This window comes from Primulina eburnea, chromosome 3 (genome assembly GCF_022965805.1).
Source record: "Primulina eburnea isolate SZY01 chromosome 3, ASM2296580v1, whole genome shotgun sequence".
Taxonomy (NCBI): domain Eukaryota; kingdom Viridiplantae; phylum Streptophyta; class Magnoliopsida; order Lamiales; family Gesneriaceae; genus Primulina; species Primulina eburnea.
Window position 1 is genome coordinate 11,340,435 of NC_133103.1, and position 22,393 is coordinate 11,362,827.

General features: G+C 36.1%; 1 protein-coding gene, 2 non-coding genes and 1 pseudogene across 3 annotated transcripts; 2 read left to right on the plus strand and 2 right to left on the minus strand.

Annotated features, from left to right (window-relative positions):
* Positions 1-61: 61 nt before the first annotated feature.
* Positions 62-10,824, minus strand: LOC140826763 (sucrose synthase 7-like; annotated as a pseudogene).
* Positions 10,825-13,664: 2,840 nt separating this feature from the next.
* On the plus strand, positions 13,665-13,773 carry LOC140828766 (small nucleolar RNA Z103). Its single transcript, XR_012117331.1, has one exon. It is a non-coding gene; the product is annotated as a small nucleolar RNA Z103 (small nucleolar RNA).
* Positions 13,774-14,072: 299 nt separating this feature from the next.
* On the plus strand, positions 14,073-14,180 carry LOC140828767 (small nucleolar RNA Z103). The gene has a single exon (XR_012117332.1). It is a non-coding gene; the product is annotated as a small nucleolar RNA Z103 (small nucleolar RNA).
* Positions 14,181-15,022: 842 nt separating this feature from the next.
* On the minus strand, positions 15,023-19,133 carry LOC140826359 (protein SET DOMAIN GROUP 40). Its single transcript, XM_073188598.1, has 6 exons — positions 18,932-19,133; positions 18,671-18,821; positions 17,529-17,660; positions 17,262-17,402; positions 16,761-17,054; positions 15,023-15,707 (listed from the first exon to the last, which is right to left on the minus strand). Exons 1-6 carry the CDS (start codon positions 19,075-19,077, stop codon positions 15,081-15,083), a joined length of 1,491 nt encoding a protein of 496 aa, XP_073044699.1. The 5' UTR covers positions 19,078-19,133; the 3' UTR covers positions 15,023-15,080.
* Positions 19,134-22,393: the final 3,260 nt, after the last annotated feature.

Sequence of the window (22,393 nt, forward strand, 5' to 3'; positions counted from 1 at the left end):
AACTGATGAAAATTTAAAATGACAGAAAGTGAAAGGAAAAAAATTAAAAGAAATGTAAATAGCCTTCATTTTTCTAACCGTTATTTTTTTTAGTTTACGCATCAGTTTTCTATAAATTAATAATTGTCAAGCAAAGGAATCCAAGAGTCCATTGGTTCAGAATCTGGAATACGATTATCTTCACCACCATCTTCTCAGGCACCTTGCTTATGATCGAAACGACCTATGAATCCACAATAAACATAAAATGGATGCTAAATTCGGATCAATCAAGAAATCGTAGCATTGATATTTCAAATCTTACTTCTGCAAAGTGGACAGGCCGGAACGCCTTCTTGAAATCTGTTGTTCCGGCTTCTCCTTTTCCACTTGTTGAGGAGTTTCATCATCCTTTTTACTCAGTACATTCTTCACCTAATCATCGGATTTTATAACGTGATTGCATCAACTTGCTTACTCGATATAATTCAATCAACAGTTAAATAAAACATCTTTTGAAGGAGAAATAATATACCAAGCTCCTGAACTGAAGATTGTAAAACGTCTGTATGTATCTCCCTTTGGCCTGTTTCTCAGCATTGTGCAACTTTTTCCAGAAGCTATAGATGCAACCCATATTCAGGACTTTATTTGCATATATGTTCCATGAATAGCTTCAACCAAATCCAAGAAAAAAGTCGTTATTTATTCGCAATCCGCAATTAATCTAACTCTGTATGAAACATAGTAGTGGGTATGTTGATACAAAAATTACCATACGTTTATACGCTGCAGCCCTTGGATCGAGATTCTGTTCCAGTAGGAAGGATCCTCATTCGACTTCTGGAAAAAATCGGCAATCTTGTTGCTCGATTCATCTCCATTGTTGGGATCAATGTGGAATCCAGAAATGCCATCGACTATTATCTCAGCTGGGCCACCTTGGTTAGTTGCAAAAGTTGGTAATCCAAAGTTCATGGCTTCGACCACCGTAAGGCCGAATGCTTCAAACAGAGCCGGTTGGACAAAATATTACGCTAGGAAGGTATTTACGGGAGAGAAGAACTCCTTCATTGAACAAAGAGGGAAAAAATACAATTGAATACAGTAACTGTACAACTAACATCTATTTATATGTGTTTAGCTCACTAACTACCTTTCTTTTCATACTAACTACTCACTAAACATGCTGGTGTTATATATAACTTAATACCCCCCTCTCAAGATGTACAGTATATGTTTTTCACGGACATCTTGGAGAGTAACCCGGAAAGTGTAGTAGAAGGCAAAGGCTTGGTAAACATGTCTGCGAGTTGAAGGTGAGAACTGATTGGAAGCAGTTTGATCAGTCCATGAGCGAGCTGGGTTCTAACAAAATGGCAATCAATCTCGATATGCTTTGTACGTTCATGAAAGATGGGATTGTGAGCAATGTGAATAGCCGAACGATTGTCACAAAAGATCGTGGCTGGAGCAGTAGGTGCTGTATTGAAGTCTCGGAGAAGTTGAGTGAGCCATAAAACCTCGCTGGTGGTGCTAGCTAATGCCCGGTATTCGGCCTCAGTAGAAGACCTTGAAACTGTAGCTTGCTTTTTGGCTTTCCAAGAGATTAACGCATCACCAAGAAAAACACAATAGCCAGTGACGGACTTACGGGTATCCATACAAGAAGCCCAATCAGCATCTGAAAAGGCACGTAGCTGCAAAGATGAAGAGACAGGAAAGAAGACACCCTGACCGGGAGCTGCCTTAAGGTATCGCAACAGATGATGAACAGCCTGCAGATGTGGGGTACGAGGTTTAGTGAGAAATTGACTAAGCTTGTGTACCGCAAAGACGATGTCTGGCCTGGACAACGTGAGATAAAGAAGGCGGCCAATGAGACGACGATATTGAGAAATGTCCTCAAGAAGATCACCATCTGTGGTGTTGAGGCGCAAACGAGGTTCCATAGGAGTAAAAACAGGTTTGCTTGCTAAGAAACCAGCGTCCTCTAATAGCTTGAGCGTGTAGTGACGTTGGGATAAACAAATGCCTTGCTGAGAACGAGCGATTTCAAGACCGAGAAAGAATTTGAGAGCCCCTAGATCTTTGAGCTTAAAATGTCCCTGAATAAATTTCTTCAAAGTCTGTATCTGCTGTGACGATGGCCCAGCAATGACGATATCATCGACATAAACAAGCAACGCAACAAACGAAGAACCTGTGCCTTTGGTGAACAATGTATTATCAGATTGTGACTGGGAAAAACCAAACTGTAGGAGAGCTTGAGAAAATTTTGAATACCACTGCCTAGAAGCTTGGCGCAAGCCATAAATCGATTTATGAAGCTTACAAACGAGCTTGGAAGGAGAGGGAATATGAGGAACTTGCTTGGCATAACCAAGAGGCAAATCCATGTAAACTTCCTCCAAAAGATCACCATTAAGGAACGCATTGTTCACATCGAGCTGTGCAAGGTGCCAATGTTTGGTGGCAGCCAAGGCGAGGAGAACTTTGACAGTGGTGAATTTAGCCACTGGGGAGAAAGTTTCAAAAAAATCGATACCTTCTTGTTGAGTGTAGCCTTTGGCAACGAGACGAGCCTTGTGTCGATCCACGGACCCATCCGAGCCATATTTGGTTTTGTAAACCCAACGACATCCAATAGAATGTTTTCCAAGGGGTAAAGGAACAATGGACCATGTGTGATTGGTCTCCAAAGCCTCCAGTTCAGCTGTCATGGCCTCTCGCCAATGAGGAAACTGAACTGCTTGATGATAGAATTGAGGTTCCACTTGGGAAGAAATGTTGAGTACAAGATTCCGATATGACGGAGAAAGAGCATCATAAGTAACACAATCTCCTAAAGGATATTGGCACTTGGAGGGCAATGGAGCTGCCGAATGCAACAGATTGCAATGATAATCACGAAGATACGAAGGTGGATTCGTAACTCTGGACGAAGTACGAGTTCGAATGGACTGCCGAGATGTAGTGCATGAAGAATTGGGCAGTACAGAATCCAAAGAAGGTGAACAAACACTATCAATGCATGGGGAGTCCAACGACATCGGTAAAACCACAGTAGGAAACGGATCAGGAGTGGTGTTGATTGTGCCCAAACGGCAGGGAAATGTGGACTCATGAAACACAACATCTCTGGAAATAAAAACCTCTTGAGTTTGGATGTCAAGGAGTTTGTATCCTTTGACACTAGGAGGATACCCTAGAAAAATACAAGAGCGTGCTCTAGGGGACAGCTTATCTCGATGAGCCGCCAATGTAGATGCAAATGCAAGACACCCGAAGCTACGAAGAGTAGAGTAATCAAAAGGCTTTTTATGTAGAAGTTCATAAGGAGACTTATTTTGAGTTCGAGGAGAGGGTACCCGATTGATCAAGAATGCAGCCGTCAAGACACAATCTCCCCAAAATATAGCGGACACACCCGACTGGAATAAGAGTGCTCGAGCCACATTGAGGAGATGTTGATGTTTCCTTTCGACGACCGAATTCTGCTGAGGAGTCTGCACACAAGACAATTGGTGCAAGATACCCTTGGCATGACATAACTCAGTGAAGGCAAGTTCTTTAGCATTGTCCGTTCGAAATGCTTTAATCTTTTTGTGAAATTGTGTTTCTATGATGTTATAGAAACGTGTAACAGCCTGCTGAGCATCGGATTTATGGTGCAGTAAGAAAACCCATGTGAAACGAGTACAATCATCCACTAATGTCAAGAAGTAACGATGATTATTATGTGTAGAAATCTGATGTGGTCCCCAAACATCACAATGCACAAGATCAAAAGCATGTGCAGATATATGTTGACGAGAAATAAATGGTAAACGTCGTTGTTTAGCTAATGGACAGATATGACATGCTTTACAAGTATCAAGACTCACAGAACTACAATTCAGATTGCTTCGCAAAAGCTCCATAACCTGGATGGAAGGGTGACCCAGACGCATGTGCCAAGTATTCACAGTGACTTGATTAACAGCAACACATTGAGGCTCAGTCCAATTATCAAGAACATACAGCCCTTCAAGAAGTCTACCCTTGCCAATCATCCTCCTTGTCAAAGTTTCCTGGATAATGAATGAATCATGGCAGAAACATATCACGGATTTGTTATGACAAAGCAGTGAACTCACCGATAATAAATTGAACTTGAATTCGGGAACATAAAGAACATCCGTAAGAACCAAATAGGGGTTGATTCTAATGTCACCACTGAACTTGACAGCAACTGAAGCTTGATTCGGCAAAGTAACCATTGAATTACATATTGGTTTGCATGTGAGAAAAAGCGAAGCATTCGAGCATATATGACGAGAAGCTCCGGAATCAACAATCCAACATGAGGACGAATTCAAGACACTTGAAGCAGATATTGATAAACAAGTACCTGTGGTGTTGCCAGTGAGAGTAGCAATAGGTTGGCTGGTTTGACAATCAAGGGTGGACAAATGTTGAGCAAACATTGTCATTAATTGTTCAACTTGGTCTTTGTTGAAGTTCTGAAGCACATTGTTGGATGAAGTGCTAGCAGGACTTGAAGAGATAGAAGAAATCGAAGAGATGGGCGTTCCAGAGAGCTGATTGGCAGTAGCAGGGGAAGGCTTGGATGGAAACTTCCCTTTGAACTTGTATCCCGGAGGATAACCATGTATTTTGTAACATGTTTCAATCGTGTGCCCATGAATGTTACACTTTGTACAAAAAGGCCTTTCCCTCTGTGATGCATACCCTTTGTAGGTGGAATGTTTCTGTGGTTGCTCACTTTTGACAGCAAAAGCTAAGCTTCCAGTGACATTATTCCCTGAATACCGAGAATCAACAGATCTCTGACGTTCTTCTTGCACAATCAGTGCAAAAATACGATTGATTGGAGGAAGTGGATCAATCAACAAGATTTGGCTCCGGACTTGAGCAAAGGAATCATTAAGACCCATCAGAAAACTCATGATGTAGTCCTTTTGAAAATACTCATCAATCTTTCTCACTCCATCACAATTGCACATACCGCAACTACAAGCAGGACGAAAGTTAGATAATTCTTCCCATAGAGCCTTAAGTTTCGTGAAATACACGCTAACAGGCTCTTGTTCTTGGCGGCAGCTAACCAATTCTCGTCGTAATTGGAAAACTCTTGGGCCATTGCTCTGTTGAAAGCGTTCTCTGAGATCTTCCCATATCTCCGCTGCAGATTCAGAGAAGAGAATACTGGCGGAGATCTCCTTCGAAACCGAATTCAATATCCACGATATGACGATATTATTGTTGCGAGACCAGTAATTGAGAAGATTTAACTCATTGCTTGGAGGTTTGGCAACTGACCTGTCGATAAATCCCAATTTATTCTTGACCGATAAGGCGATTGTCATAGCTCGACTCCAGGAAACATAATTTTCTCCCGTAAGAACGTGCGAGACCAGCGTGAGGCCTGGGTTGTCGGAATGATGCAGAAAATATGGACTCGTCGGATCATCAATGGCGGACTGACCAGTTGATGCGGATGAGCCAGACGCAAGTACAGGAGCCATGAAAGTAATCCTCGGTGAATAGAGATTCTGAGGAGAGATCGCTCCTGAGAAGAAAGATCGTCGATCGCTGCTAGACTCCGATCAACTCTCGATGTGCGGAAGTTTTTGCTCTGATACCATATTACGCTAGGAAGGTATTTACGGGAGAGAAGAACTCCTTCATTGAACAAAGAGGGAAAAAATACAATTGAATACAGTAACTGTACAACTAACATCTATTTATATGTGTTTAGCTCACTAACTACCTTTCTTTTCATACTAACTACTCACTAAACATGCTGGTGTTATATATAACTTAATACAAAAGCTCCCTTTGTATCCGAAATGGCACGAGAGAGCTCACCATTTCTTCGTCTGTCAGTTTGAGCTGCTATCCATCTTATCTGTCCCTTAAGCTTGTAAGTTTCTATTAAAAGATGCATCTTCTTTATTTCTGCTGCTTTTTCTCTGTCTTTTTGACTTTGAAGGGTCGAAGAAACCACCAACAATAACAAGATTTACCAAGTTTCTAAGCCTTTTGTTCATGCCATACCACTCTGCTAGTCCAGTGATATTCTTCACGATATCTAGCCTTGCCATTTTAAAAATTATGGGTTTCTTCCTGTCTTCTAAGTATCCACTGTTTTCAAAAGAAACAACGATAGTAAGTACAACCAAATGATCCATATTTGCTTGTAGATATTTAGGAAACTCAAAACTCACATGTGCTCATCATTATCAGCTTTACTAAAGAGCAGCTCTACGATAGCAGCACTGTAGTTCATAAACCGTTTTTTTCACGCCCCGAGATCGGGGTTAGTCGACACCGGCGTTATTCAACAATCACATAATTGCTAAACAATAAGCTCGTAGTACAGTATAAACCAAAACCAGTTTATATCATAAATACCATAAAAATGGAATCGTCTTTACAACAGAAATAACTAATGCGGAAGCGTCACTGCGATTTTTCACCTTCATGGTTTACTGACGTCAGTCCCTAAGTTTTGATCTTCTAAGGGGGCGAGACCGTAAAACAGTTCTATCCCACTGTTAGGGGCCATATGTTGGAATTCCACCCATTTTCAGGAAATTCTCACAGTGTCAATAAAAAACATACCAACTTTCGTAAAAACGTATAGACAAAACGACGGTACTCGACCGCATTTTTAAACCAAAAACCGAAAATTTAATATGTATAAAACCGAAATTTAAAACAGCCCACTTATCTTAAATTCTTGAAAAACTAGGGTTTTTCGAAATTCCTATTTCCCTGGCTGGACGGCGGCAGCGCTTCGCTGTGCTCGAAAATTCCTAAGGAGACTAGGCACTATTTTCGAAAATTTGAGTGTGTTGTGAGTAGGGGTGTTCAAACTTCGGATAAAACCGAAAAAACCGAAAATCCAAACCGAAAAAACCGAACACTAAACCGAACCGAAAACCGAATTTTATAATTCGGATATAAATGTTAAAACCGAAATTAATTTGGTTCGGTTTCGGATTATAAATGTCAAAACCGAACCGACCGAAAAAACCGAAATTTAATTAAATTAATAATGTTATTTTTATTTTATATTATTTATTGAGATGATATTAGTGAATGAAGAATTATTTTGAATAATACTTAGTTGATTGTTGTTTATGTAATTCATTTGTACTTTATATTTAAATATTTACTAAGAAATCATTTAAAAAATAACATATTATATTTTATAATATATTTATATTATTAATTTAAATAATTGTATCAAAACCGAAATAATCGACCGAAATAACCGAACCATTTCGGTAGAAAACCGAACCGAACCGAACCGAAGAAAAATGGTTCGGATATTGGATTATATATTTGTAAAACCGAAAAAACCGAAATAAAAAACCGAAAACCGAACCGACCGATGAACACCCCTAGTTGTGAGGTGTGATTTTCGAATACAGGGCCCTCCTATTTATAGAGGTTGGCTGCTATCGGGATCGAGTGATATCGCGAAGAAATCTGACTTAAATTTTTTATCTCGAATCGTGATTAATATGTGATATTGTTCGAAATTTAAATCTTTTATCCCATTAAATTTTCGAAATTTGCATATACATACACTGATTAATTTCGAATTCTAGGGATTTTATTATCTCTTGCTTGATCTTTTATCCCGATACCTCCATATCAACTCAAATCTTAGACATTTATCTGCGAAATCTTCGAAATTCCTTAATAAATCATTAGATTGATAACCCAAAAATATATTATATTCTGACTGATTTAAATATTAATATCCAAGATTACATCATCAAATTATTAATCTAATATTATTCTGATGAGATCACGATACTTCAAAATCCCGGGTTTTACAGTTTTTTTATATCCGTGTGAGGAAAATACACTGATTGATCGGCCCCTGGAGAAGAAATATTGAATTTCGGATCGAAAATATTGATGCCGGATACAACTCTGCACAGCCCTGGAAGTGTAAAGCAGTGTGGCTTTCGTACTGCCCCGGCCACTCTTTGCTGAAAAATGGAGAAGTTTTCAGTTTTCACGAACATATACCTTAGACCTTAGTTTTTATCCAACTATCAAATGTAATCTTCTGACTTTAAATAGTACCAAAGTTAAAAATTTATTTGAGATGAAAAACTATGTACCTTCCCGCGATTTCTTGATATGTGCTTGTAATTATGAAATCTGCAGTATTCATGGCGATTGAATCAGCTGTAAACTGGCACGAAAAGTGGTACTTAGTGTCATATTCCTTCCATTTCATGTCCGAGTCATCATACTTTGTCTTCTCTAAAGCATGTGCAATTGTTCCCTGTTCGAAAATGAGGTTTCCATACTAGGTTCAAGTCTCATTGGTGTGTGCTTGGGTAAATAAATAGTTATAATTCAACCAATATAGAAGGGATCAGCTTTAGATACCAGTGTTATGTCAAGTTTACTAGCCATAAGAGATGCCACCAGGTTTCCATCTGTGTAGTTTCCAATTATTAAATCTGGTTTTCCTTCCATGACTTCGATGATTTTGTTGGTAGCATCCTGTAAATTAATGAATTACACCAAAAGATTAAAAAGACACAAGTTGCAAAATGACTCACAGACAAAATACAGACAAGGGCGGATTCAGCAATGGTGCAAGAAGGGATTTCCAAACCTGAGTAAACCTCTCCAGGTATGGATAGATATCAAACCGAGAAATCCATTGTCGGAGGATTCCATCTTCTGTCCTGAATGGCACTCTAAGAATGTGGGAATGTTTGGTGTTGAAAACCGGTTCTGGTTGCATTTAGTCCCCTTCGCATCTGGAATGAGTCGAGGAACCTGCATCACAGATACCGATTATGTCGAAATTTTCGGATCCAATCTTACATACTTCAGGAAAATATTTCTTCTCAGGTAAGCAGGAAAGCTTGCCCCCAAGTACAGTAAGTTTAGACCCTCGATTAAGTTTCTGGGTCCGCCCATGTTTAGAATTCTGCTACTTACCACAAGAATCTGAGGCTTCACGTTAAGACCTTGCTGCTTAATTCTTAGCAGCAATTCCTCTTCCAAAGCTACTACTTGATCCAGAACATAAACTACCTGTCCAAAAGAAGTAGGGACTTGAGCAATAGTGCACATTTTATCCATCCAAAAACTATTATTTTAATCATTAATCTACGGTTGGGGGATATTTTTGTTTTGAAAAATTAGACATGAATTTTAGTTTTTTCCAACCTGTCCACCTGTATGGCTGTATCTGGCAAGCCAAGAACGTCGGACTGGCCAAAGTATCCATGAACAGAAAACAACACAATGTTGAAGATAATAGGAAGCCTGCAAAGAAATTTCTTTATCTTTAATGGATCAGGAGCTTGCAGGATTTCTGAAAGTGAGTGCATTGTTTCATGAACTCTTTCAGCAGTGTCCCCCCATCCTTTCTCAAATCCCCATTCTTTAAACCTGCATTTAATTAGCAAAAGTAAAAATATATTTTTGTTTTCGAATCAAGGTTGGGATAAATAGGGGCAAAAATAAGAAGAATCATGGGATGATTTGATAAGCCCACCTCATCTCAAAGCTCTGATAAGGTGTTTCTTTTGGTAGCGAGATGAGGGCTGATTCAGCAACGATTAGCGCTCCCTGGAGCCTTGAGACTGTGGTGAGGGTCTCATTTACCATGAGTTTCTGCAAATTCAAGACCAAAAGTATGGTTAATACAGAATGTGCGTGGTTTGTATTATCTACGAAGTCTAATATGCCTGAGCCTTAGGACTAGGGAATTTTCATCTTGCAGAAATAAATTTCTAGGATACTGGATTCCTTGTTTCGTGCTAGATTAAAGGTAAAAGTCTTGAAGAGTTAATGCAATGAGAAATGAGAGTTAGTTCATACTTCTCCATGGTGGTTTAAAGCGAGCAAATAATCCACCGGAGATTGTGCACTTTCCAAGCTTTTGTTATTCAGATTTGAAGTAAGGAATTTGGAGATGTAGCCAACTCCATTTCCCACATCAGAAGACAGAGTCAAATGAGGTAAGGAATAGTTCATTGCTCCAAAATCAATCTCCAATACATTCTGATCATTTGCCCTGCAATTTAAAACCATATTGGTATATCAAACGTTATAATCTTTTTTAAATGCTTCATTTCGACCTCGAAATGCATGAAATTGCTACAACTAGATTGTGTGGTATGCCACGAAGAACAAACCAAAAAAAATGATTTATGTGATTGTATGGTATGCCACGGAGAAAAAACCATAAAAAACATGATTTTTGTTATACGTATGTCAATACCGAGTCTCATCCAGTGTCATCTCTTTGTATTTCAGGTACTGGGTTGCGGTGATCTCTTCAGCTGATAGATCATTAGCATTTACTTTGACGTACTCCCAGAATCCAGGAGATGGCCTCATGGCGAATGCAACATTTGGAGGAACCACAGCTGCTTCCTGAAAATTTAGCACAATATGTACTCCCCATAAACAGTTTCGTTCCGAATGCTTGTTGGTAAGACTTAATAATGAGTCAGCTTATTTAAAAATATTCGAAAGATTCATCAACCATCGTATGCATTTACTAACAGTTCAATGTAAGAGAGATTGTACTATTAATAATATCAAACTTGATTCTTAAACCTGAGTTGTGCACAAGATGTAACCGAGCAACTCTTCAAGTAAACGAGTCCTTCCAACATTATCATCTATAACTTGTTCCATTTCACCCATCAAGTGGTGAAGTTTCATCATTCTCCTTCCCTTTTCAATGTACTTAGCAAAGCACCTCTTCGTGTGGTACCGGCTTTGCCTCAATGCCTCTGGCATGCTCTCAGCCATCGATTCTGACCGTTCAAGGCCGGTGTATTAGAAGCCATTGGATTGGTTTAGCTGTATAATAGTGAGGCTTGGATATTGAATGAAATAAGATTTGGTTTATGGGTTATTTCAAGATCTTTGTGGGAATTTATATATGGATGGCATTAGCTTTGTTTATGGAAAATCATCATGTTTGAGGGAAAGAGAGGCTTTGGGAAGAGAGGTAAGAACATCTTTCTTTGCTCATCATGTGGTAAAAGAAAGGAATCTTTGTTGAGCACACTAAATACATTGTTTTTGTGGAGATTTAACATATTTTAAGATGATTGAATTCATAATTTTTTTAAAAATAATTCAAACATAAGTTTGAATTTTTTGTTTGATGGATATGATTTTGAGGCTCAGACATTATTGCTCAATCCGGATTCCTTGCATTTTTTTAGGGAGCAAAGGTAAATCTTTTCTGGCTGCCAGAAGCATTTTAGTCAAGTATCATTTTTTTCTTTCTACCAGACTTTCAAGAAAATATCCCCGAATTTCCCTTGGTTTCACGTGTGCAAAGTGTTGGATAAATGAAAACGAAGAGGTGTTGAATAGAGTTGTTAAATAGAAAAGGGAGTGGGAGTTGTCCCACATTGATAAAATAGCCAAGTGATGTCTCCCTTTTAAACTCCAAGTTTGGAAAGGGGTTTGGGCCCCGAGGGGTACCAGAAGTTTTTAGAAGGGGGAAGACGCTAATACGATGTGTCTTGGTGACACGCGCGCGCTCTTCTCGTCTCGGGTGCGGTGCGGTCTTTGACAAGTATTAATCTTTTTGGATCAAATTCATTTGAAAATAAATTTTCGGTCACTTGATCCACAAACTGATGCACTTGGACAGAAGCACACACGCGGGTGCGCCAAATCCCGCGCGGATGCGCGCCTATCACTGGAATTCGGGCATTCGGACAGAACAAGGCGCGAGAAGTCGCGCGCCTTACTGGTTGCGCAGCTATGTGGACAGAAAGCTGCGCGCGTGATGTCGCGCGGCTGCGTGCGCAGCGCTGTTTCTGAAGATTCAAACGCGTCCCTTCACTTCATAGCACCTATTCTAGGCTGCTTTTGGCCCAACCAATGTGTTCCTTGACTTAAATGGTGTCTTTTCGAAGCATCTACTATGGAGAAACATGTCTCCTCAACACAACCAGTAATCATCAATAAATAATCCCCCAATACACATCAAAAAAAAATGCTGCTGAATTTTTGCTTCATCTCATCTCCCTTTGCATATTGCTGCATATATCTCGAAAATTACTTCAAAGCTTTACATATTCTGTTGTTCGCTGTGCTCAAGAGTTTGTTGTGCTACAAATTCTTGTTCGAAGTCGTTGTATCTTAGGGACGATTGCTTGAAACGTATAGCACTTTGATACGGGCAATTTCGTCTTGCGGACAAAGGAGATTCCTTGCCTCGACTTGATATTTTGCTGCTGTTGTTCGTGATTAAAGGTTCAAGATTCAGAAACGCAGAGAAGGTACACAATAACACAAAGTGACTTTTTTTTTTTTTTGGTTCACTACTAGAATACGAGCAACATAAACAATCAAAGATTTTGAGAACTTTTTCCAACTTGGGCTCGGATTATATATATATATATATATATATATATATATATATATATATATATATATATATATATATATGACAAAAACTTATTTGAGATGGTCTCACGGATATTATTTGTGAGACGGATCACCCATAAAAAAATATTATTTTTTATACTAAGAGTATTATTTTTTATTGTGATTATGGGTATTGTTGACCCGTCTCACAGATTATGATCTCTGAGACGGTCTCACATGAGACTCAATATATATACACACATATATATATATAAACACACACACACCTTTTGTACTCAAATAATTTTTTTTCCCCGATTCATTATTAATGAAAGTCCGAATGTAATATATTTTCAGAGAGTATTTGTTAAAAAATAAATACCAATAATGATAAAAAAATGGGTGATTCGTTTCGCAAATTTTCAAAACATAAATGCATTATACAATCCATATTAAATAAAATTTCAAGCTCAAATCGGCCTTTATAAATAAATGAGTAGGTCTCTTGTGAGACGGTCTTAAAAATCTTTATCTATAAGATGAGTCAATCTTACCGATATTCACAATAAAAAATAATACTTTAGCATAAAAAGTAATATTTTCTCATTAAAAACCCAAATAAGATATTTGTCTCACAAAATAAAATCCATAAGACCGTCTCACACAATTTTTTGCCTAAATAATATATACTACATTAGGTTTTTTTTGGATTTGTGTTTAGTTAATTTTTACATATATTTATGAATAATTATTTTGAAAATATTTGTTGTTATTTTGTTATAGGTTGAATATTATTTGTGATTTTTTTTAAAAAATAAATAAATATGCCCTCGTATTAAACATATTTGTTTATTTGTCTATGGAATTTGTTGAATGGCTGTCTTGTTTGCCAAAAAACGTTATTACTAGACTGCAAAAACAAAAGCCACTAAAATATTATAAAGCGTGAAGAGGTGTTCCTCATTCCCAAATTAGGGTTTTGAGAAAAGCCTTAGCTCCAGCCGCGCCCCGCCACCCGCCTTTTCCTCCTATATATACATGCTTGGATCCCTTCTTTGTAGACATCTTCTTGTGTTTTCTCTTGAAAGAATTGTTTTTGCGTCGTTTACTGATTACGGGCGGTCCCGAGTAGATCCATGGGCGTTACGTATGAGCCGACGCTAAATTATCCTCCACCGCTTCTGGGTTTCCATTAAATCCCCTTTTTTAGTCAAATCTAGAGGAGATTTACTGCATCAGAAGCGGTGAAAATATAATTTTTGGTTATTTGATGTTGTGGCATAGAGATGGAAGTGATGAATATTTCCCCAGATGATTCGACGCTGAAATTACTGAGCGCTATTTTCGAGTTTTTCTTCCTTCTGGGAGAAAATTCAAGCCAGATTTCTGATCCATCTCTACTTTTTATTAAGCATTGCATTTTTTTCCGATGATTTTGTGCTGCATTGAATTTATTGAGGGGCTATTTCGATTTTTATTCGTTTTCTGGGAGAAGTTCCAAGTTTGGATTTTGATTCGTTGCCTCTTCAATTCTTGGTAATTGTTGAAAACCCTCCAAAGATTTCCCCAGACGAATCTAAGCTGAAATTATACGACTTGATTCGATTTTGGATTAAGAATAAAGACTGTGTACATCGATATATGTGTGTTTACCCACACACACACACACACACACACACGTATATATGTTTGAGATGGAAGTGATGAATATTTCCCCAGATGAGTCGAAGCTGAAATTACTGAGCGCTCTTATGTTTTTTCTTCCTTTTGGGGGAAAATCCAAGCCAGATATTCTGATCCATCTTCTATTTTGATTTAATATTTTACTCTTTGAATTTTTTAAATAGTAAGATTGATTAGAAGGGCTTCTGCTATTGAAAATTATTTTATTTGCATCCCTCGTTTGTAAATATTGGTATGGTATCTTTTGGTAAAACTGAGGGAAATGTCTAGAAAATGACTTTTTTCTCTAGAGATTTAATTTTATGATGAATTCTGGAATGGTGATTTTTGCAGGAAAGATGTGTTTTGGTATCTAACCAATTCTGATCCTCAGAATTTTCGATCATTCAAGATTTGATTATTGGCGAGGTGATGGTGACTTGGACATTATTCCAGTTTAGTGCCTTCAATGCGTTGATCCCCTGAAATTGGATAAAAAAATCAAAGGAGATGATATGAACTCTTGGACTGTGATCTGAATTATTTTTGAAATTCCAACGATTATTGTCAACTTTTGTAATGAGATTTGTGATGTTAAATTTTCAGAGATAATATTTTTCAGAATAACATAATCGATTCTAGTTATTGATCTCAAAAGAAAAATCACTTTACATAAAAACATTCTAAAGGTAATGGGATTGAGTATTTGTTCTTATGAGTTTAAAAACAAAAAATAATTCTGATTAAGAAAGGTCTAAGAAAGTGAAAATACAAATTTCCTCGATGAAACAAAATATATGGATGTTTTTCACGGTTCGATAACCATCTTAATCCAAGAAGGGTGTACAATGTCTTTATTCTGCTTTAAAATAATAAATAAAGTCATTCAATACAGCAAAGTAAATCTATTGTTACAGTTGGTACGATGGTTTAATCACACTCGGAAAAGAAACTGTGTGTTTAGCTAATAATAATTTTATTTGATTAGATTCGTATTCCACGTGTTTGCACTAACATACCTTTTACATTAGCAATTAGTATTAACAAAAGTTATTGTCCAGCATCTTATTATAATTCGATATGCAATTACATAAAATCTTCTTGTAACTACATCTCCACTGAACAACCAATTTCCACCTATCAATGGACCTTCTTGTCTTAACAGAAATATTCAGCTTGCCACAAAGTTCGTCTCTCTTCACATTATTTCCCTCCAAGATACACCAGATTTCATCATTTAAAGCAGCTGATGACTCTATATTCTCGGACAACTTATGATAATTTTGAATTTCCTCGATAATACAGAGCAGCAGTTCGTCTTCTTCAATTGAAGTGGCATAACCACGTAACAGCAAGCGGCATTTCTCTGCTATCCATTTTGCAACAGCAACCTCATTTTCCGCTGAAATTTGAAAACCTGAACAAATGATGCTTTTAATTGATCTGCGTTTACTACGAGGGGTAACCCACAAACGAGCAGTCAAGAGTAGCGCAAAGGACAGTTTTCCATCTTGAGAAATGTACAGTGATTCTCTTGGCCATTTATAGAGGGAGTACATTTCAGGTTCTAAGGGGATAAAAGCTTTGTCGTTTGGGTTTTCATTCAGAAGGAATCCATAGTGTTCAAGAAGCTCCAAATTTGTATACGTGCCATAGCTTAGAAGAATCTGCAGGCAAGAAAAAGAAGTTACAAATTGAAGTCATGCTCATCCCACGAACAATTATGTTCTGCATTCTTGTCATACAAACGCACGTGTTTGTTCGAGTTTCCATGCTGAAAATATCATTACAAACTCTCTTTTAAAATGAATCAGTCAATGAGCAAATAGTCATTACTCTAAGATACTCATCTTGTAAAATTCTCCAAATTATTTTAACAATAGTATCTTGAAATCTAAAGTTGATTAAAATTTCATGAAAATGGTCATGTCACTTCATTTTTTAATGGGTGCACCTGAACACGGTTTCTTAAGGCATGACCACAAACAAATTCTGGAAGTCTAACGATATTGAAAAAAAACTCCTAAATTATAATTGAAAATATCACAGAAACGAAATATCCTACAGGCTATGCATGTCGAACATAGTTCTTATAGTCAAGGTTCCAAAAAACAGATCAAGCTCCAAGCTTCACAAGTTTAAACGAGTTTAGTACGAGATTAAGCGTGAAAAACCTTTCAAGTTTTTATTATATTTTTAATTATATCAGGTCAATTAATATATTAAATAACACATAAACAAACAAATTTTAAAAATAAATGCATAAATTTTCAAGTTATAAAAAACACAAGTTTCAAAATAACAAATTTATGGAGTTAAAGCTTTTTACGATCGCTTTTGGTTCAAGCAAACTCTTGTCGCAAAGAAAGGAAGGATTCGAAACATATTTTATTTCGCACCCTTTTAAGCTTTTAGTGTTTAAATTTTTTATATTATTAAAAAATTATTATTTAAATAAAATTCTTTTAAATTTTATTAAAAATGATTTAAATTTTATCTTAAAAAATAACGTTTTCACGCTTTTTCATGTTTTTATACACTTAATATGGTCAACAAAAGGTCTAACCGCTTTTTCATGCTTTTGCCCGAAGCGAGCTTTTGCTCATGCTTCGTATTTAAGCCGCGTTTTTTCATGGTTTTTAGAACACTGCTTATGATATGTGGTAACTGAGTTATAATTTTAAACCTCGCGCTAAACTCAATGCAGATACGTGCAATACCTGATCTCCTCTTGCATAGTCTGTTCCAGAGTAAAAGCAGTAACTAGAAGCTGCTTCACTGTAACCAGCATCTATCAACCTATCTTGGTTTTCTTCAATCAGCTCTTGAGTTGAAGAGGCAGTTATGTCTCCTTCACAGGAAGATATAGTGTTTGAAAAAGAGCCACTCCCACAAGTACTTGAATTTCCTGAATGATCAAATTCTTCTCCAGGTGGAGTGTAATTAAAGAAATCTCCCACAGGGCATAAGCACCCCGCAGTATTCCAAGGTATATGCATAGTCCGTGATGATATCTTCAAAAAGAGCATGATAGAATTTCAGATTAGGACTTCACCAGACTAATAAGGTCACACTTGATGCAAGTATACTACAGACACCAATCCACCATATCTTTTACTGAAAATATTGAATGAAGATGATAAGGGTGTCTTAAACAATCTATGGAAGTGAAGAAATGGGTAAAAAAAAGTCTACAAGAACCAATTGATAAAAAAACTCACAGTCGCAGAGGCCCACAGCCATGCCTTAAAGGTCACAATCTGAGGCTTGAGATGCAATTCACTCATAATGGGACTAGCTTCTTCCCACTCCATTTTACATTTGCGAACAGCCTTCTCTGTAGTCCAGATGGCATCATCTATCTAGAAGTCATTACATTATATTTGCGTAAATACATTTCATCTGATGTGAAATCACCATATTTAAACAGATTCATAAATAAAGCACATGTTAATACTGACAAAAACTGTATCAAACTGCAAACTTACCTGTAAAGCTTCTACCTCAAACTGGTTAAAATTAAAGAGCAAGTCATAACTTCGTGGTAGCTGTTTTATGTAAGGGTACCACCAAGAACTCCTTCCCTTGCTCACTTCATGCAATAAAGCAATGGACAATATCTGAACCATGTAAAAATTATAACCAGCATCCAATCGTTTGTCAATGTAAGTCAATTAGTGTTAGATGCAAACATTAAGCATGAGTTCATAAATTAACATAGCTCAATTTTGCTGTGCAAGTAATATTTTTCAGGGCAGGAAAGATGAATAGACAATGACAAGTGAAGAAATGGACAAAAAAAATTTGAATAGGATGGACTAAACCCCTCGTTTTAAGCCGTGGAGAGCTTTCCTAAAAACTTTTGCTACTTTTTCCCCATCCGTCTTTCTTGATCCAATTGTACGTGTAAAACACCTTCTTCACTCCATTTTCCAGTCAATCCATAATTATAATTTCTTCAGACTCAGTAATCATGAAAATAAATATTCCATTTCGGACAAGTGAAGTATGCTTCAATCAAAACTCCATAAAATAGTACATCAGAAAGAAAACCAATACTTATGTCGAGTGTATAAACTTGAAATTATAGTTCTTTGTTTCAGCCAAAAATGAATGGCCACTTTGGACACAAAAGCACTTGATGTTAGAAGGGGCAGCATTTCCTCAAAAAAAAGATGGGGCCATATTCATGCAGGGTGTTTTAAATGCTTTTCTGGGAAAAAAATTACATCTTGTGTTGATAGAGTAGTGACTATAAGCTTTCAAAAAGAGAAGTTGACGCACAAAACAAAAATCACATTTTTAAGTGATTACTTCACCATCCAAATACCTCTGAAAACAAGTGAGGTTTTCTTAAAACAACACCTTTTTCCCCAAATGCTTTTATATATACAATACCTCTCAAAGTTTGCACAACAGCAAGATTTCAAATAATCTAAAACTGAGAATATTTGATTCATCGTCTCAATGTACTCAAATAACACTAACACCATGTAAATAAAAACTGCACATTGGAGTTTCACAAACGGAGTAATTCATGAACATATATGATAGCAAGCCCCTAACAACCAGATCCCCTCAAACAATAATAAGAATAAATAATACATAAATTTAAGAATAGGACACTTACCTGAGTAGAAGAAAGTAGTGGGTATTTGTCCAGAGAAGCAGATAAGTTGTATTCTTTGCTAATTAAAGCATCAGAAGTCAACAACGCAGCCTTCGGAACTCTCAGAACCAACTCGCCTTTCTTTATATCACGTACCGCAGCGAAACCCCTCCTGCATAATCAAAATGTTACTCAAAATTTACATCATGTTACATGGATACTGATGTCTGATTCAGGATTGAACCATGGATACAGAAATCATAGCTGAGTAGAGTTTTCTACCCGCCGGCTTGTGGGAAGTGGGAAACGGAGAGAGAATGGCCGAGGCAAGAGGGAGAAGGGGAATGGGGGTCGGGTGAATCGGAGATCCCAAGCGATGCAGCCCACTCCAAAAAGCTCTTGAGATTTGCTTCGTTTTCTTCTCCCATGTCCCCAGGTTTCTGCTTCCCTCCCGGTGTAACTTCGGAATTAGAATAATTTATTTTATTTATTCCTTTTTTAGATGAAAGAAATTTGTCGATAATTGATCTTTTTTTTTTCTGAAGATTCAATAATTGATCGTAAATTTAGAATTTATTGTTATTATTTTTTACAATAGTAAACTTATAATTTTATTTATATGACCCTATTAATCAACAATTTATTTATTAATAGACCTCCATTTGGAGGGTAAGTTAGATTATTTCAAAATTGAACTCACATGTTTGAGTCAGTAATAGTCATTAAATTTTTAATATGATCACTAACTTTTCGTGAAATTTCTTATTATTATTATCATTGAAACTTAAATTATTAAATTACATAATATCGATTAGCTTAACAAAGTATGTAAAGAGCATAAAAAATTCATGTTTTAAATAAAAATAATTAATCCAAGTTGATTTAGTGCATGATTAAGTTCAAATTATTTTTTTTAATAAAATGATCTGATTAGCTCGAGCTTATTATGTATCTATCTGTTATGTTTTTCTTCACTGTTGGATGAGTTGTCGAAATTTTCAAGTACGCTTAGTTGTCCAACTTTCATTTTAAAGAAAAAAAAATATTGCTCTTTAGAAGAAAAAAAGAGTCATAGTGTGATGTATGGTTGATGGAGTGATTATTTGATCATGATCAAATGTTGGATTTTTCTTATCAATATTTTTTCATCGCACGTGATTTACTCAGTACGATTTACTTAATTAGTGTAGTTTACAATATGACATTATCATGAGGGTTTATTTGTGGAGTTAGTGGTCGCTTGAACAATGGTCGTAATTTTGTTTATCCATTATACATCGAAGAGTATGACCGTAAGTTTTTACTATATCAAAAAATTACTATTTGATGACATCGCTCTTAGAAAAAGAAATTGCTCTAAAGTTAATTTTTTTTATAAATTGCTCTTGAGATTTCACTTGTGTGGAGTTAAAAAGAAGAATAAAGGATCGCAAAAGCTCGGAGAAGAAGATATTCATTTCAACAACATAATTCTTGTGTACAGTAATTCTCTATTTATATACAACTACATCAAATATAATATTCATTTCAGCACTCAATGCAGTTGTGTCAATGTTGTCACACAATAAAACTAGAATACCGTAATGACGAATGTGAAGTTCAATGAGAAGAGAAGTTCACACTTGGCATTAGCAAGTATTCGATTCTAAGGTTCGGTGCTTGACCAAGAGACCACGGTTTGTTTCCTGGAGCTCCTTGATATAGGAGAACTACCGAACGCTCAGCGAAAACCAGATATGGATCTTTTGTCATCAGGATTAGATACCTAGTCAGCGTCGCAGTAACCAGAGAGACATAATCAAGAGGAAGCACTGAGTTGAACACCATAGTGTAGTGTGATATTTAAATGGCGAAGGATACGGTCGACGGCTTTCCAATCCCTAATACATTTGTAAAAAAAAACGTTGTGTTAGCAGTGCTGTTAAAAGTCCATTCAAAACGACGGATAAAAAAATGTCGTATTTTCTGTCAAAGACAACGGTTTAATAGCGGGGAACCATTTCTGTTTGTGATTTCAAGTGTGCTTAGCTATGTCCTCCTCTTAATGTTTCTATTCGTGATTTCAAGTGTGCGAAACAACCTCATTTACCACTGGCAGCAGCTCAACTTTCCATCCATAAACACCAATTCCATCTCTAATTATGAGCATCAAACATAAGTTAATCATGTATTGGATTTTTGGATAAAATCATAAAATTTCAAAAAAAATTGTCGTGAGTCATTTTTACAGAGAGTATGTACATAGAAGTTTATGGTTGTCCAAATCATCTGTATTTGAAATAATTCACTTAATAAATCGTAAAATGATATTTTTAAAAAAATGTATCACGTGAAAACAAAAATTAATGTCACATTTCGTAGATGTTTTTAAAATTATTATTTTGTAAGAACACGCGATTTTACATATTTTAAATATCATTGTTTTTGTTCAAATTTCTTCCCTCTCCAATATAATTTTCTTGTCGTAAGAGTATATCATAATATAGACACACACGCAAAAAAAAATTGAAGTATGATTAATTATATCAATAATTTAGCCAACAATTGCGCATACGTAATCGGTGGAACATCGGTCAACGTTCAATATTTGCAGATATATAGACACACACGCAAAAAATTGAAGTATGATTAATTATATCAATAAACTTCGAGCACATGTCAATGCACGCTCCACGTACCAACAATTGGATATATAATCAAACTTTATATAAAAACTTCATAAATCTTTTTCTTATGATAACCTTTTAATATGTTATTAAGAATCTTTATTAACAAAATAGTGTCTTGGCCTAAATTTTTGTTTTTTTTTTCCATTTCATATTGCAATATAACTCGTCTTTAATTTTTTCAATTATGACATGACCCTATTTAAAAGATAATAATTTCAAATTATAGTATCACAATTTATTACTTTTTACAATTATGATATTACATCAATTTTAATATAAAACAAACTAATTATAAAAATGACTGTATAATCACGTAACGCCTCTCTCGATGCACTAATAATATATAAAAGACGAATATACATTTTGATATAATACACAATACCAAAAATCTTTTCAATTTGGTCTCAACATAATTATATTTGATATTCTGATCTTGGTCCTTGGATAAATAAGTAATTTCAAAATATCTCACTAATTTCTTCCGTTTCTTACCTAATAGATAAGTTAGTTTTAAATTTAAAATCATGACCAATTCTTATTTTGTAAAAATAATAACTAAAACAATTACGTATTATTTAAAAATTAATATATATATATATATATATATATATATATATATATATATATATATATATTAAACATAATATTAATATCCACATATAGTTTTATGCACATTGAATGCGTGTCATTGCGCTAGTAATTCTATGGTCGTTATGTTTATATCGGGATAAAAACTCATGTGAGACAGTCTTACGGATCGAATTTGTGAGACATATCTCTTATTTAGGTTATCTATGAAAAAATATTATTTTTTATGCCTATAATATTACTTTTTATTGTGAATATGGGTAGGGTTGACCCGTATCACAGATTAGTATACGTGCGACGGTCTCATATGAGACTCACTGTTATATTGGAATTGATTAAAATAAAATTAAAATAAACAACATTTACAAGCCGGATTCCACCACTCCTTAACCTATAAATTGCGTATTTCCAAACCGAACCACTTAAATCCGACACGTGTACACCCCACCACTAGGAATTTCATGGTGATAAGGTTATCTTTCACCCA

Bases quoted from the DNA above. Each gene is read 5' to 3' on its own strand.
- LOC140826359 (XM_073188598.1), bottom strand. From the start codon at position 19,077: ATGGGAGAAGAAAACGAAGCAAATCTCAAGAGCTTTTTGGAGTGGGCT. The intron at 17,661-18,670 runs GTAAGTGTCCTA...TACATGGTTCAG, and splicing joins CACTACTTTCTTCTACTCAG to ATATTGTCCATTGCTTTATT. The intron at 17,055-17,261 runs GTGAGTTTTTTT...CTCTTTTTGAAG, and splicing joins GGCTGTGGGCCTCTGCGACT to ATATCATCACGGACTATGCA.